This window comes from Lynx rufus, unplaced genomic scaffold (genome assembly GCF_022079265.1).
Source record: "Lynx rufus isolate CCGP_SWC_20201006 ecotype Redwood Valley unplaced genomic scaffold, mLynRuf1.p SCAF_15, whole genome shotgun sequence".
Taxonomy (NCBI): Eukaryota; Metazoa; Chordata; class Mammalia; order Carnivora; family Felidae; genus Lynx; species Lynx rufus.
Genome location: NW_025814829.1, coordinates 30,444,112 through 30,459,247, shown reverse-complemented (window position 1 = coordinate 30,459,247; position 15,136 = coordinate 30,444,112). Strand labels below are relative to the sequence as shown.

At 40.8% G+C, this 15,136-nt stretch overlaps 1 protein-coding gene across 1 annotated transcript in view; it reads right to left on the bottom strand.

The window, feature by feature from the left end:
- Positions 1 to 4,134, bottom strand: part of HSD11B1 (hydroxysteroid 11-beta dehydrogenase 1) — a 28,751-nt gene extending 24,617 nt beyond the window's left edge. Inside the window, exons 1-4 of the mRNA XM_047076785.1 lie at positions 4,047 to 4,134; positions 3,177 to 3,307; positions 2,327 to 2,438; positions 2,010 to 2,195 (exon numbers count right to left, since the gene is read on the bottom strand). Coding sequence (XP_046932741.1) covers positions 2,010 to 2,195; positions 2,327 to 2,438; positions 3,177 to 3,307; positions 4,047 to 4,134 — 517 coding nt within the window. The remainder of the gene's footprint in view (positions 1 to 2,009; positions 2,196 to 2,326; positions 2,439 to 3,176; positions 3,308 to 4,046) is intronic.
- Between the last annotated feature and the right edge of the window lie 11,002 nt (positions 4,135 to 15,136).

Below are 15,136 nucleotides of genomic sequence, written 5' to 3'. Positions count from 1 at the left end.
CATTGGAGATAACAACAATTGCTTATCACCATAATTCAATAAGGGACTTAATGTATTCCCTGAAAGGAATGATTAAAAATTCATCCCAATACTCTTTGGCTGACCTTAGGATCTATTTGAGGATTAGCATCCCATGTTTATGGAATTCAGATTTTAAGGAAGGATTAATGACCATGTTTGCTGAATGTTTAAAAAACAGCATAGGAAAGAAAAATTCTTCAGTTAGGGAGAGAAAGCAAAGCATCTGTACTTTGCAAATTCACAGACATGCTTCAAAGCAAACAGGCTGAACTTTTTGGGCTACACAAACAGCAGACATGAAGGATAGTAGTTCAACTAGATTTCCACCTCTGAGTCCACAAACATTATGAAGCGACATTTAGTAGGTATGGAAGAGGTGTGGAGGAAGAGGTTATCAGACTTTCATCATGCCCTTGGGCTCCTACAATAATTCTTATTCTTTCTGAGAACATTAAGACTCTCTGTACGTTATAGAAAGTTAAATTTCTCTAGCCAAAGATCAAGAACACTCTTTGCTTGGGGTGGATATATTATTTAATCAACTAAAATCATTAAAGCCACCTACACCATGACTGATGTGAGGGTTTTGGCCAATGCCCTAGGATGGATTGGGGATGTGCCCAGCACCCTCCCACTCAGTATGCATCCGGAAGCTCTCCCTTCCTTTCAGCCTGGAGAGAGGCTGTGTCTGGGGAGGGGTGGGGAGTCTGTGTTGTCTGGGAAGCACAGGGATGCATATCAATCACTCTGTTTGGCGGGTAGCACAGACACACTGCCCTTTTATCCCATCACTATGCAGGCCTTTCCTGTCCAGGAAATAGAATTCTTTACAACATAGATGGTGTTCTTAGTTACAGTAATACCTAATAATAGTTTGGGAAATATTTAAGAATTTACAAAGTCTTCAGGTTATTTGTTTTTTTGTTATTTGTTTTTACAGGAACCACTTTTAAATGGCTCGTTTTAATCCTGGTGTTTGCACCTTCCAGTCACATCCTTCTGACTAATCAACAAATACGTGTGGGACTTCTCTCCTGGATGCATGAGAAAAGTGGGCCTAGGAATCCCTCAAGCTGGAAACTCTCTAGCTTTTTATTGGTGATAACTTCTGATACTGTCACCATCCAAAGCATCAAGGACCTTTCTTGGTCACAGTGTTCTCTTCATGAATATTTCTCTGTACACGCTCTCTCCCTACCCTGTTCGTTGTTTAAATAGAACTTTTAAGGTAGTAAGTTCCGATTTTGGAGAACATCCCCAATATAGGCAGATCTGTTAATGATATGATGTGCTTGTTTCTGTTCTTTATTTCATTTAGCCTTAGTTTAATCCACTTATCAGACAACTGTATGTTAAAATATTTCACGTCTCAGTTCTACCTTTGTATCATCAACGAACTTTACCAACCTACAGTTCTTGGTCATGGCAGAAGCAAGATCATGTTTATCCATCATGACCAGGTCTCTCCCTTAGTATCAGAATGGGCTATTCCTCTGCAGTCTCCCAAAGCCCCTTTAGACTTCCATTTCTAGGTCACAAACCACCAAGCTTCTCGTGGGCACTCTGCATTACTGCTCTTTCTCTGTTACTCCCAAGGATCTTGTAGCCCATCTACCTTTAACAGCCCCCCATTTCTTGTGACCCAATTTGTTCTTTAACCGTGTCTCTTTTCCTCAGGATGTGTGCTTCTCATTGAGTTTACACACCCAAGCCTCATATTCATATGTCTGCCTATTCATGTATAGGGTCAAGCTGTTAATCAGCTTTTGCTTAATATCACTGTGTTATTTATTTATTTATTTATTTATTTATTTATTTATTTATTTATTTATAATTTTTCCCACTGTGAACATTGAAAATTCTAGTTTATATTGTGTTACTTTTCTGCATGGAAACTGACAAAAATTCACATTCACCGCAGAGCCCCCAACACCATCCCTGCTACTTCTCCTACTCTTACCTTCCATCGTGGTCCCTGCCCCACTCACCAGCCTTCGAGGACACGACAACAATGCTTCCGTTGCTCTGCTTCAGCATAGGCAAGGCAGTAGCACTCAGGACCACATAACTGAGGAAGTTGACTTCCATGCTTCTGCGCACGATGTGGATATCACCACTAAACAGATTCATAGAAGTGTTGGTGATGTGGTTGAGAATAAGCATGTCTAGTCCCCCTGCAAGAGATGGCTGTGTTGAGAGAAACTGTCTGGGGTGATACCTTTCCTCTCAACCTCCCCCCTTCCCTAAAGCTCCCTAGTCACCCCTAGAGCAAAGTCAAGAAGAGGAGGGAGGAGAGCAGCCTCACCCATGAGCTTTCCAGCTTTGGCAACAAATTGCTCTGCGAAGGTCATATTCTCCATGGTGCCAGCAATGTAGTGTGCTGAGGCTGCTCCAAGCTCCAGGCAATGGGATACTATCTGCGGGGACACAGCAACAATGGCGTCAGTCTTGGCCATAGACTTTGGGAGCAATCTCTGAAGTAATGGGGGTTTAAGTGAGAAACTGCTCACAAACCTGTTTTGATAAGAAATGGTAGGGATATGTGTGTGTAAGCATGAGTTCAATGAATGTGTGTGTGTTGCTAAATGCAACCTGACACAATCTTTGTCTTAGGCTGTAAGTTAAGTAAATCATCCCTGTGCTGGGGTTTAAGTTCATGGCTTGTGCTTATGAGTTTCTGTGAATAGATGTATCTGAATGCATTATTGGTATGGATGCTTGTTTCCATGTGGGTAGCCCTAGGTTTGTGACTCTTTGTAGCCTTAGGTTTGTGAGTCTGAGTATATGAGAAAACATGTGTCTGAGTCTGCATGGGGATGAGAATGTGAATTTGTGAGTAGGTACTAGAATTTTGGTATCTGAGCACATATCTATATATCTGTGATTCCATGTGTAAATATGGGTGAATAGGCATGTCTATGAGCATGTATAGCCCAAGAACTTTGTGTCTGTATGTGTGTGCATGGGAATGAATACTTAAATGCATTATCTTTATATTCCTGTGGGTGTTTGAATCTGTGTGTGTGTGTGTGTGTGTGTGTGTTTGCATCTATGTATGGACGTGTCAGCTTCTGTGTGTTGGCCTGTGTATGTGAGTATATACAATACATCTAGACATGAGAGAGTACATGTGTCTGTGGGCACAGAACCCTCACCTTCTTTAGATTTTCTTTAGACCTTGCTGTCACCACCACATGGGCTCCCATCTTTGCCAGATGATAGGCCATCTGTTCTCCAATCCCCTTGCTGGCCCCTGTGACAATCACTTTCTTTCCTTGGAGCATCTCTGTGAAACCAAAAAGAAGTGAGGACCATTCCCAACTTGGCAGCAATATTCCTTCCTCTCTGGATGTGGGCAGCCTTATCTCAATGTCTAAAGGTTATGAGCCCAGATCAACTTTTCTCAAACTGTATAAATCAATGAAGGAACAGTTCAAGTTTCATAAACATGCTCTGAAATGGAGGTTTAACTTGATTGCTCAAAACAAGCCTTCTTGCTGTCCTTTCTAAAAATGTTCATTGACAGAGGTTTCAGCTAAAACACTAGAGTTCCAGACATTTCTGGGCTCATCCAATTTTGCTCATTTGAAATAAAACCCAAAAAGTCATCAAAACACATGTGCTCATAGAGATTCCAGGGATTTTCTCTCACTTCTATTTAGTCATCAACTCCAGAATCCTTTCTTGCTTCCCACTTATCAGTCTCTCCTTGGAGCCCAATTATCTGGCTGTGTTGTAAATTTTGGAATTACCCTCATTTTTGTAAGGAATCTGAAATTACTTTCCATTAAGGGTGCCAAATAAAGCATGGACTATTTGGCAATCTGTTGGCTACATGATTACCCCTCCCCATACTCTATTACCCATAGCCCATGTCTAGAAGACACAGAAATACAGTCCCACCCCAGGGTTCCTCTTGTTCAGCAACTTTGGGGATCAGGAACTCATCTGGATCCTCAGAAACACTCCAGCCACCCCTATGTTTTTTTATCTATTCCTCCAGAATTAGATACATTGGTACTTACCTGGTCTGAATTCCTCATTCGCAGAATAGTAGTAGTAGGCCAAGAAGATCCCCAGAATGGGGGGGAGATATTTTTTCATAAAAGCCATCAGACACAGACCTGGCCCGAGGAGCCCTGTAGGACACACAGAGAGAACCTACAGAGCTTTCTACAACCTCCCAGTCAGGCAGCAGCCTCTGAATTGTGACATCAGGGACGGGGGAGGCTGGAGTAGTCTCAGGCAGTGCTAGCCAATTTCCCTGTCAGAGCAGCGATTGGCTTTGGGTGGGATCCCATTCGTCCCTGGCAGCCTGTGTGGTGGATTTCATAATGGACAATGTTTACTCCATTTCATTGAGCAAGAAGAGACTTCCAGATGGCCAAGCTCATGACTGTACAGGACTGGATTCCTGAACATCCCTACCCAGAGCCCATCTTCCTCTTAACACCATTTATGCCAAGAATCAACGGCCGTTCAAAAGTGGTACGTCAAAGGCAGAGAGAAAGTGTGTGCGGGGCTTCTGGGGAAATGTGAGTAATAGCAAAACAAGCCAAATTCAAGCCAAATCTCACTCTTGGCCCCACCTCCCAGTCGGAAGCAATTAAAAATAACAGCACAAAACAGAAAAATAAGCTTAAGAAAAAAATGTGCACATTTGGGGGGGGGAAGCAAACAAGCCCTATAAGCCCCACACTCAAGTTCAATGAACAAGTATTACAACATCAAAGGGGAATGCAAGCCAGCAAGAACCCAGATGGCGGGAAACCCAAGACCAGTTCAAGACTCTCTCTCAGGCAAGTGCAACGGAACGTACACTTATTACTTTAACAGCAAATAAAGAAGAAATAATGAGTGCCAAAAAAAAAAAAAAAGGCACTAAGCTATTAAACTGGGTCTTGTAAATGCTATAGAGGCACAAGAACTGTAAAGATGCAAAGGAGAGGAGACCTGGTCCAGAAACAGAAGGAATTCGCATTGTTGAAGCAAAATTTGCCCCCCAAGGTCTACATCCGGCTAAAGACGGATCTAGTAACAATCAAAGGACCAGGGGAAAACCCCCTAGTTATTTAGAATGTGTCACAGAAATATAGAAATAACCACTTTGGTATGTCTGCAGCAAGAACTCAGTAAGGAACAATCCTCCAAAAAAGAATTTGAGAGATATTATTGTTAAGTTTTTCAACTTAAAAAAACAAACTAACCAACCATAAAAATTCTCTCATCACAGAGCAAACCCAAAATTCTGCAAATTACCAACAGAGCCAAGAAAAACCACTTAAATGTTAGGATAAGAATGGGTATCTGTGTTTTGGGAGGATGAATATGGTTTGAGGGCAGGAGTTGGGGGCTCACACAAGATTAAGAGAAATTGACTTATGGCCACAAGTACAGTATGTGGAAACACTCGGTGAGTTTTCACTTCAGAGTAAGGGAAAACAATTTAAGACCCAGAGGAGATGAAATAATTTATCAACAAAGGCTCACAGCTGTGAAGTTCACATCCAGGAAACAGTGGCGATTTGACAACAGTTGAGGGCTAGCTAGAGCTCAAGGTTATGGAGGACAAAATAGAAAAAAATATATAAAGAAAATTCAAGTGGGAAATTACATTACATACTGACAGAATTCCAAGACATATATGCATCATTTTATCAGGGGCTTTATGCTGCCAAGACATGTTACATACTAGGCTCCATTTTCATCTCTGGAGGGAAGGAAATTGAAACATTTCATTTTTCTTAGTACCATCCTATTAATAGTAAAATTAGACAATACAAGGAAAAATTGCTTTAAAATATGATGCTGAAGTGACAGAAAGATGGACAGATGAGGGAAGTTTATAGTCTGATTAAAAAAAGACTTAAGGGGGCGCCTGGGTGGCGCAGTCGGTTAAGCGTCCGACTTCAGCCAGGTCACGATCTCGCGGTCCGTGAGTTCAAGCCCCGCGTCAGGCTCTGGGCTGATGGCTCAGAGCCTGGAGCCTGTTTCCGATTCTGTGTCTCCCTCTCTCTCTGCCCCTCCCCCGTTCATGCTCTGTCTCTCTCTGTCCCAAAAATAAATAAACGTTGAAAAAAAAATTAAAAAAAAAAAAGACTTAAGGTATACTACAGAAAGCATACACTTAAAGAAAGCAAAAGTAATAACAAGTGAGATAGGGTTGATGGAACATAAAACAAATGCATCAACTATTGCTGATTGTTGGTTAAATGAAAAATGAAGTCCACATTGTGCTGCTTCAGAAGACACATTTAAACACAAACAGGCACACACAAAAACACACACAGACATTTTAATAATTAGCTATTGTGCTAGAAAATAAGGATACAAAGAAAGCTTTCAGTAATTTTTGTGAAATAGATGAAATAATTTTTAACCAATAAAATGCATTAATAAGAAATGAGGACACCATATAATGGTAGATGATACATTAAGTCTGAGCAGTTCTTAAATTTTTTGGTCTCAGCATCCCTGCACAATCTTAAAAATTATTGAGGATCTCAATTTGTGCATAGAGGCATACTTAAGAGATATTGTGGATTCAGTTCCAGACCACCACAATAAAGCAAATGGTACAACAAAGTGAGTCAAATGAAGCACACACAAAAGCTATGTTTATACTATACTGTAGCCTATTTAGTAGGCAATAGCCTTATGTCCAAAACATGTCTATGCCTTCATTTAAAAATACTTCACTGCTTAAAAAAAATGCGAACCATCATCTGAGTTTTTAGCTACTTTTAATCTTTTTGCAGGTTGAGGGTTGTGCCTCAATATTGATGGCTGCTTATTGATCAGGGTGGTGGTTGGTGATGGTTGGGGTGGCTGTGGCAATTTCTTAAAATAGGACAACAATAAAGTTTGTCACATTGGTTGACTCCTTTTCCTCATGAATGATTTCTCTGTAGCATATCATACCATTTGATGGCATTTACCCCCAGTAGAACTTCTTTCAAAATCGGAGTCAGTTCTCTCAAACCCTGCCACTACTTTACTATGTTTATGCAATATTCTAAATTTTTTGCTGTCATTTCAACAATCTTCATAGCATCTTCAGCAAAAGTATATTTTTGAAGAAACCACTTTGTTTGCTCATCGATAACAAGCAACTCCTCATTCATTAAGTATTCTCACGAGATTGTAGCAATTCACTCACATCTTCAGGCTCCACCGCTAATTCTAGTTCTCTTGCTCTTTCCACCACATCCGCAGTGACTTCCTCCACTGAAGTCTTTGAACCCCTCAATGTGATCCAATCAACTTCCAAACTCTTGTTAATGTTAATAGTTGAACCTTTCCCCATAAATCATGAATGTTCCTAGTGGCATCTAGAATGTTTCGATTCTAGGTTTTCATTTTACTTTGCCCAGATTCATCAGAGGGATCATTGTCTATGGCAGCTATAGCCTTATGAAATATATTTCTTTAAGGCTTTTTTTTTTAACGTGTATTTATTTGTTTTGAGAGAGAGCGAGCGAGCATGCGTGTATGAGCGTAGGGGAGGGGCAGAGAGAGGGAGACAGAGAATTCTTAGCAGGCTCCGCACTGTCACACAGAGCCCTACACTACGCTCAAACTCACAACCTTTGAGATCATAACCTGAACTGAAATCAAGAGTCGGATGTTTGACTGAGACACCCAGATGTCCCTGATATGTATTTCTTAAGTAATGGAAAGTCAAAATTACTCCTTGATCCATGGGCTGCAGAATGGATGTGTTAGCAGGCATGAAAACAACATTAATCTCATTGTACATCTCCACAGAAGTCCTTGGGTGACCAGATGCATTGTCAATGAGCAGTAATATTTTGAAAAGAATTTTTTTTTTCTCTCTGAACAGTAAGTTTCAACAGCGGGCTTAAGATATTCTGTAAATGGATGTGCTGTCATTCAGTCTTTTTTGTTCCATTAGTAGAGCACAGGCAGAGTCGATTTAGCATCATTTTTAAGGACCCTAGGATTTTTGGAATGGTAAATGAGCATTGGCTTCAACTTAAAGTCACTAGCTGCATTAGCCCTTAGCAAGAGAGTCAGCTTGTCCCTTGAAACTTTGAATCCCAGCATTGACTTTTCCTCTGTAGCGGTGAAAGTCCTAGATGGCATCTTCTTCCAATAGGAGGCTGTTTTGTCCACGTAGAAAATCTGTTGTTTAAGGTAGCCACCCTCATTAATTACCTTAGCTAGATCTTCTGGATCACTTGTTGCAGCTTCTACATCAGCACTGGCTGCTTCGCCTTGCAGTTAGTTTATGTTATGGAGACAGCCTCTTTCCTTAAACTTTATGAACCGACCTCTACTCCTTCTACAGCTTCCTCACCTCTCAGCCTTCATAGAATTGAAGAGAGTTAGAGCCTTGCTCCTGAACAGGCTTTGGCTTAAAGGAAGGTATGGCTGTTTGATCTTCTATCCAGACCACTTAAACTTTTTTCATATCAGTAATAAGGCTGTTTTGGTTTCTTATCATTTGTGTGTTCACTGGAGCAGCATTTTTAATTTTCTTCAAGAACCTTTCCCTTGTATTTGCAACTGGGCTTGTATTTATAACTGGCACAAGAGCACTAGCTTTCAACCTATCTTGGCTTTTGACATGCCTTCTTCACTAAGGTGAATAATCTGTAGCTTTTGATTCAGTGTGAGAGATGCGCGCCTCTTCCTTTCCCTTGAACACTTAGAGGCCATTGTAGGGTGACTAGTTGGCCTCATTTCAGTATTGTTGTGTCTGAGGGAAGAGGGAGGCCTGACAGGAGGGAGGGAAATGAAGGAACAGCCAGTTGGTGAGCAGTCAGAACACTATTTGTTGATTAAGTTTGCTGTCTAACGGCACAATTTATGGAGCCCCCAAAACAATTACAATACTAACATCAAAGATCACTGACCACAGATCACCATAACAAATATAATAATAATGAAAAAGTTTGAAATATTGTGAGAATTACCAAAGTGTAGCACAGAGACACAAAGTGAACAATGTTGTGGTAGACTGGCTCGATGCCGGGTTGCCACAAAACTTCAATGAACAAAAAGCCCAATATCTGCAAAGCACAAAAAGCAAAATGCGATAAAATCAGGTATGCCTACATGTGGGTTTTACTGCTGATATTGTTGTATTAGAAATTTAGACCGAGAGGGTGCTTGGCTGGCTCAGTCAATAAGAGCATGCAACTCTTGATCTTGAGATCGTGAGTTCAAGCCCCATGTTGGATTGAGAGACTACTTACAAAATTAAAACAAAATAAGAATGGAGGATTCTTTAAAAGAAATTGAGACTGAGAATTTTAAAGAAAAATTTTTAATGTTCTATTTTATATTTGAGGAGAGAGAGAGAGAGAGCATGAGCAGGGAGGGGCAGAGAGTTGGAGACAGAATGTGAAGCAGGCTCCAGTGTCTGAGCTGTCAGCACAAAGCCCGATGAGGGGCTTGAACTCCTGAACAGTGAGACCATGACCTGAGCTGAATTTGGACACTTAACTGACTGAGGTACCCAGATGCCCCAAGAATTTTTTTTAAGTAAGCTCTATGCCTAACATGGGGCTCGAACTCACACCCTGAGATCAAGTGTTGCATGCTCTACCCACTGAGCCAGCCAGGCACCCCAAGACTGAGAATTTTTTTGAAACTCAAGAATACATAAGTATACATTGCTTTGTATTATCACACATCCTGTAGCCTCTAGAAAACTTGTGAAAGACTGATAAAGAAAGGAGGCAAATAATGTCTTAGTATGATTATGAAAATAGTGGACCTTTCAAACCTCCTTTCAAGAGGGTCTTAGGGATACATTTGTGCCACACTTTGACCACGTTATGTAATAAACATTGATCCACGGTATGTCCATATTTTCATGCCTGGGTCTCTCATTAGCTTGTAAGCTCCTGGAGGATGTGGAGTGTGTCTTTTTATCTTTGTCTCTCTCCATCTCCCCCTAGCCTGGCTCCAAAATAGGCATTCCATGAAATTTGCTGTTTTAGTGTTTCCGAGGTGCTGCAACAATGAGAAAATTGCTATCTTTCTGCAGCCTGATTTAATCTAGAGAAATCACTGGGATTCAGCATTCTAGTTAGAACCTATCCGCCCCATTCCCTACTCCTCTTCTAGTGGTTCTCAACAAAGTTAAAAAAAAAAAAAAGACAAAAGGAAATATGACTGTTTCACCTAGCATTCGTTTTGAGTCAAATTTTCATCAGTCAAGTAAAGTTCCTTTCCCTGCCATGGCAACAAAGCTAGCTATTCACTCCAGTCCTTCATGCTGGCCCTCCTTTGTAATGCATCGACTATGTACACTTTAGAGCAGGCTTTCAATGAAATAGGTAAACACAAGCTAGAAATTTTCAAAAACTCAGAGTGGGTCCACTCAGCTGGAGGTGCATGTCCCAGCCCAGCCAGGAATTCTGATTTGATCATTCTCACCTGAATCAATGGCTCAAGAAATAACAAGGTGAGAAGATCATGGCATTGAACGGGAAAGGGACCATGAGGGATGGGCCAGATCCAGTAGGACTAAGAAGGGGGTGGCAAGACTGTGGGGAGGGGCAGCCAAAGAGGAATTTTCATGCATTTGGCATAAAATGTGGATCATGAAAGGTGCACCTGTCATTTCCGAGGCAGCAGCAGCTGTGGGGATTTTCAGGACTGTTTAGTAGCTTTGTTAAGTGGCCTCTTCTTTTTGAAAACTAATCCTACCAGAGGTAGAGTGGGAAGATCTTAGAGTAAAAGGTGGTTGAACCCTCTCATTTTGGAGATTCTCCCTTTCCTGAGAAAATACTGTCAATGCGCTGAGACAGGAAAGGACCTTAGCATAATATTAGAATGAATAAAATTCTCCCTTTCTCTACCCTTGCCACCTGCCTCATTCCAGTTTCTCAGTTCTGACTTTTTAGGAACTCCTAAGTCTATGCCATGGCTGCCAAAATCTGTTCCTAGCTATGGAAACAACCATCATTTTATATCATTTTATCTAATAACATGGGTTCCTCCCCACTCCCTCCTTTCTTTTCCTTCTCCTGCATATCTAGTGAGGTGTGGGGGAGGAGTTCTTTGTCAACCTTCTGTATGGCCCCACTCCTAATGGACAGATTTTCTCATTTTCTAACAGAATCTCAAGATAGGGGCAAATGAACTAGAGATGGGATAAAGTGCCCTGTGTGTGTTTCCTGTCCTAACCCGTCACATATAATCTGTGGCAGGGGAACTCTTGGGGCAGACTACCTGGAATCCATTTGTGTGGGAAAGCCAAGAGACTCTTGGGAAAGAATAGGTACCTGATGAGACCCAGAGCATGGTCTGATCCCTGCCCCTCAGAGGGAGTGGGGCAGATACAATTCTAAACATGCTGCAGTTGCAGTTTTTCAGGTTTTTCTCTGGCCTAGCTCCCATGGATTTGCATCTGAGCATGGAGGAGAGATAGGGCCCATCTACAGTAACTGAAAAAGTTACTCCCTGGAAACTTTGGTAAAACACTGGTAGTATGAGGAGCAGTGGAAGAGGCCCACACAGCTGAAATGGCTGGCTCCAGCAAAGTCACCACATAGCTCACACAGTTTTGGTCCATCTAGCAGTTTTTTTCTTGGTCATTCAATCCAGCTTTCAGGAACACATCAAGATGGTATGGCAGCTTCAGCTGGGTGAGTTTCTTTAGGGTGCCAGTGCCTTCAGCATTAGACAGAAGCCACTTCCCTTTGGTGGAAAGTAGGTTTGCCAAATTAGCAAATAGAAATACATGACACCAAATTAAATTTGAATTGCAGAATACATTTTTTGGAATATATATAATTAACAAATATATAAGAACCATGGATATATGTAAGCAACAAATACATTTTTGGGCTATGTATAATCTCAACTATTGTGTTAGGAGGGAAAAAAATTTCCTATACCCTTTAAAGTTCTTCTAGCTGGTCTAAGAATGAAATTGACCTAAGACAGGTTAACAGGAGAAAGTCAAAGAAAAGTTTAATAACATATATACCTCCTATATACATGGAAAAAACCCAGGAAAACTAACTCCCTGAAAAGGTGAAGCTACACCCAAAATACCATCTCCAGCTAAAGACAAAGATGGGGTGGGGGGGGTCAGCTATGGGAAGTTCCTGGGGAAAGTACCATATTCAAGGGTAAGGTTGTTCTGTAGGTTTATATCTAAGCTTTCTCCATTGATAACAGTTTCTAGAGAATTAGACTCACCCCTCCTTCCTAGTATTGAGGCAGATACCCTTCTAAATGGAGATTTCCCTTATACATATAAATGTCTCTTGCAAAAAGGTAACTTCTACTTGGTTTTCAGAGCTTCTCTTGTGTCTGCAGTTTATTAAAAATAACCAACTTAGAATAATCAATGTGCCAAAAAGGCATATCTTGGGGTGGTAAAATTTGCTTTCTTACAATTGAATGGGATATACTTATACTAAAACTGTATTCATTGTTTATCTGAAATTCAGGTTCAACTGGGCATCCTGGGACTGGGAAACTGGGCCTTAGGTGTGGACAAAACATTCTTGATCATGGCTGCTGATAGCAGAGGGCAGACTACCTCATCCACCCTCATACAATGAAACCCAGCAGTCTGGCCACAAACAGCCCCAAAAGGGCTCTTAGTAGCAAGGAGGAAAAGGGACATACATGCCACATGGTGGCTGAGGGGAGATTTCATCTACTAACATTTATTTAGTACTTACTATGGGTCAGGTCCTATGAATGAAAGGCAAATAAAATGCTTTCTAAGTCTCAAAAGAAGACATACATGGAAGTAAGTGAAATAGAGTTACCAGTGATATGATAGAAGTCTATGGTGGGGGCTGTGGAGGGTGGGAAGAATTTCTTCTGCTCTTCAAGGTCCTTCTAGCTGTACTAATCACCAAGTTAACATGAGATACATTAATGGGAGAAAATCAAGTTTGGTTTTGTATGTATGGGGAGTCCACACAGACATGGAATTTCAAAGACAGGCAACATGAGGCTTTATATGAGCTAAGGGGAGGGGTGGGGGTCTGAGGATACAAAGGGGAGGAAAAGCATTAGCAGGAGGGTGAAAGGAGATGTTTGGAAAACAAAGATTGCCCTGTTATGCAGATAAGTTTCTTAGGTAAAGAGGAATCTAATTTATAGCTCTCTTCCTGGTACAAGCAAGCAGTTGAGGGGGAGACAAAGAGCTTTTCCTGGATTTTCAGGGTTTTGACTGCTTTGAACTCAAAATAATGTTCATGCCCAAGTGGCCCATCTTGGGGCAGTCTGCCCTTGGCCCCTGTAGTTCTCTCCTCTGAAACTTCCCTGACATTTCACACATTAAAAGTTGAGCTGGTAGATTCTCCTGGCTCATTGAACCAGTCCTGGCAATAAGTCAGTTTAGTTAAACTCATTTCAGGAGGTGGTAATTCAGGTGTGTCCTCAAAGTTAGGCCTATGGTTCAAGCAATTAAGCATTAAATAAGAGGCATTTCTATGGAAACAAAAGAAAAACAATGGCTAATGTTTGGATCAAGTTATAAACCAGTTTCTGAGTTTTGAGGGTAGAGAGTAGATTTCTAAATGTCAAGCTTGAAGCCTCTTTAGATAGTGTGAGAGCATCCAGTGACAGATTTTCCTGGTTTGTAGTTTGAATGTCTTTGGTGATATTTTTGCCCACAGAGCATGAAGATTGCCTATACATGAGCTGTTGTGGTGATTTCCCTCAAGTTTACATCAAGTTATTCATACTTAGTGTGCAGGGCTTCAGGAAAAGGGGCATTTGTTTTTTTATTTTAGTTTTTTTATTTTTTAATTTTTTTAATGTTTATTCATTTTTGAGAGACAGAGAGAGACAGAGTGCAAGTGGGGGAGGGGCAGAGAGAGAGGGAGACACAGAATCTGAAACAGGCTCCAGGCTCTGAGCTGTCAGTACGGAGCCCCATGTAGGGCTCAAACTCACAAACTGTGAGATCAGGACCTGAGCTGAAAGTCAGACACCCAGCTGACTGAACCACCCAGGCGCCCCAAAAAAGGGCATTTTAGATCTCAAATGACTCTAACTCAGGAAGTGGGAGAAAAATTGAAAGCACTAGTTTGGAGAGTTGTAGTCAGGCATTGGAGGATGCTGGAAGAAATCAGGATCTAGTCTAGTTTATAATGAACAGGACTAGAATCTAATATTTACTCAGGTCTGTTATTGAAACCTATTTTCTCTCTATAATCACCCCCATTTCTATCAAAGATAGCCAAATTAGTAATTCTCAAAATAAGTCTAGTTTCAAAAACAAACAAGCAAACAAAAACAACCCCACTTGGCCTGATTATTTACATAAGCTCAGCAAGAATAGCAGTTGACCACACAAGCCTGCTTTGGGGCACCTGGCTGGCTCAGTTGGAAGAGTATGTAACCCTTGATCTTGGAGTTGTGGATTTAAGCACCACAAGGACTGCAGAGATTATTTAAATAAATAAAACTTTAAAAAAATAAATAAAAATCTGCTCTGCTGTAAGTTTTCATAACAAGTATCTAGACTGAATTTTTAATAGTCGTTTGAGACCAGAAGCCAAGTCAAATACTTGCCATCAGACCTTGCCGGCAATACCTGTGGATTTGCGTTAATTCCTCTCTTCTTGAGGTACCCAAAATATCCTGAGGTTCCTCCTGAGGAAGTGAGTTTATTCACCTTGTAAGCTGCTGGAAACTCAGGCTGATATTTCCAAGGGGCTTTATTGGCTCCCTCATGTCAACCTTAGCTCCCTAAAGCTGTCTGGTCATATCTGAGTCTATGTGGGTCTCTCTGAAATATGACATTCCAGTCAAAGCCTTGGTAATATAACCAATGTTTCCAGTTGTATCTTATTATAAGGAGAACAGTTTCTTATTGAGCTTATGCAAATAAATATATTGCCATGAAAATATAAGAATACTCACTGAGAGGTTTTAAATTCTGGAGGGACCCGGTAGGGAGGAAAAGATAAATGGTTCAATTCTGCTTCCAAAGGTATAATTTATCACATTGCTATAGGTTACGTTTAAATTAACTTAGTTAGCCTAAGAGAAAAGGTTTCCTTATATCTAGAAAAGCAAAACATTGAAAAATGTCAGTGATATTTTAAACAAAAATTGTAAAAATTACAATGATCTTCTTTATTCAGTCTCAAGTTATTAATTC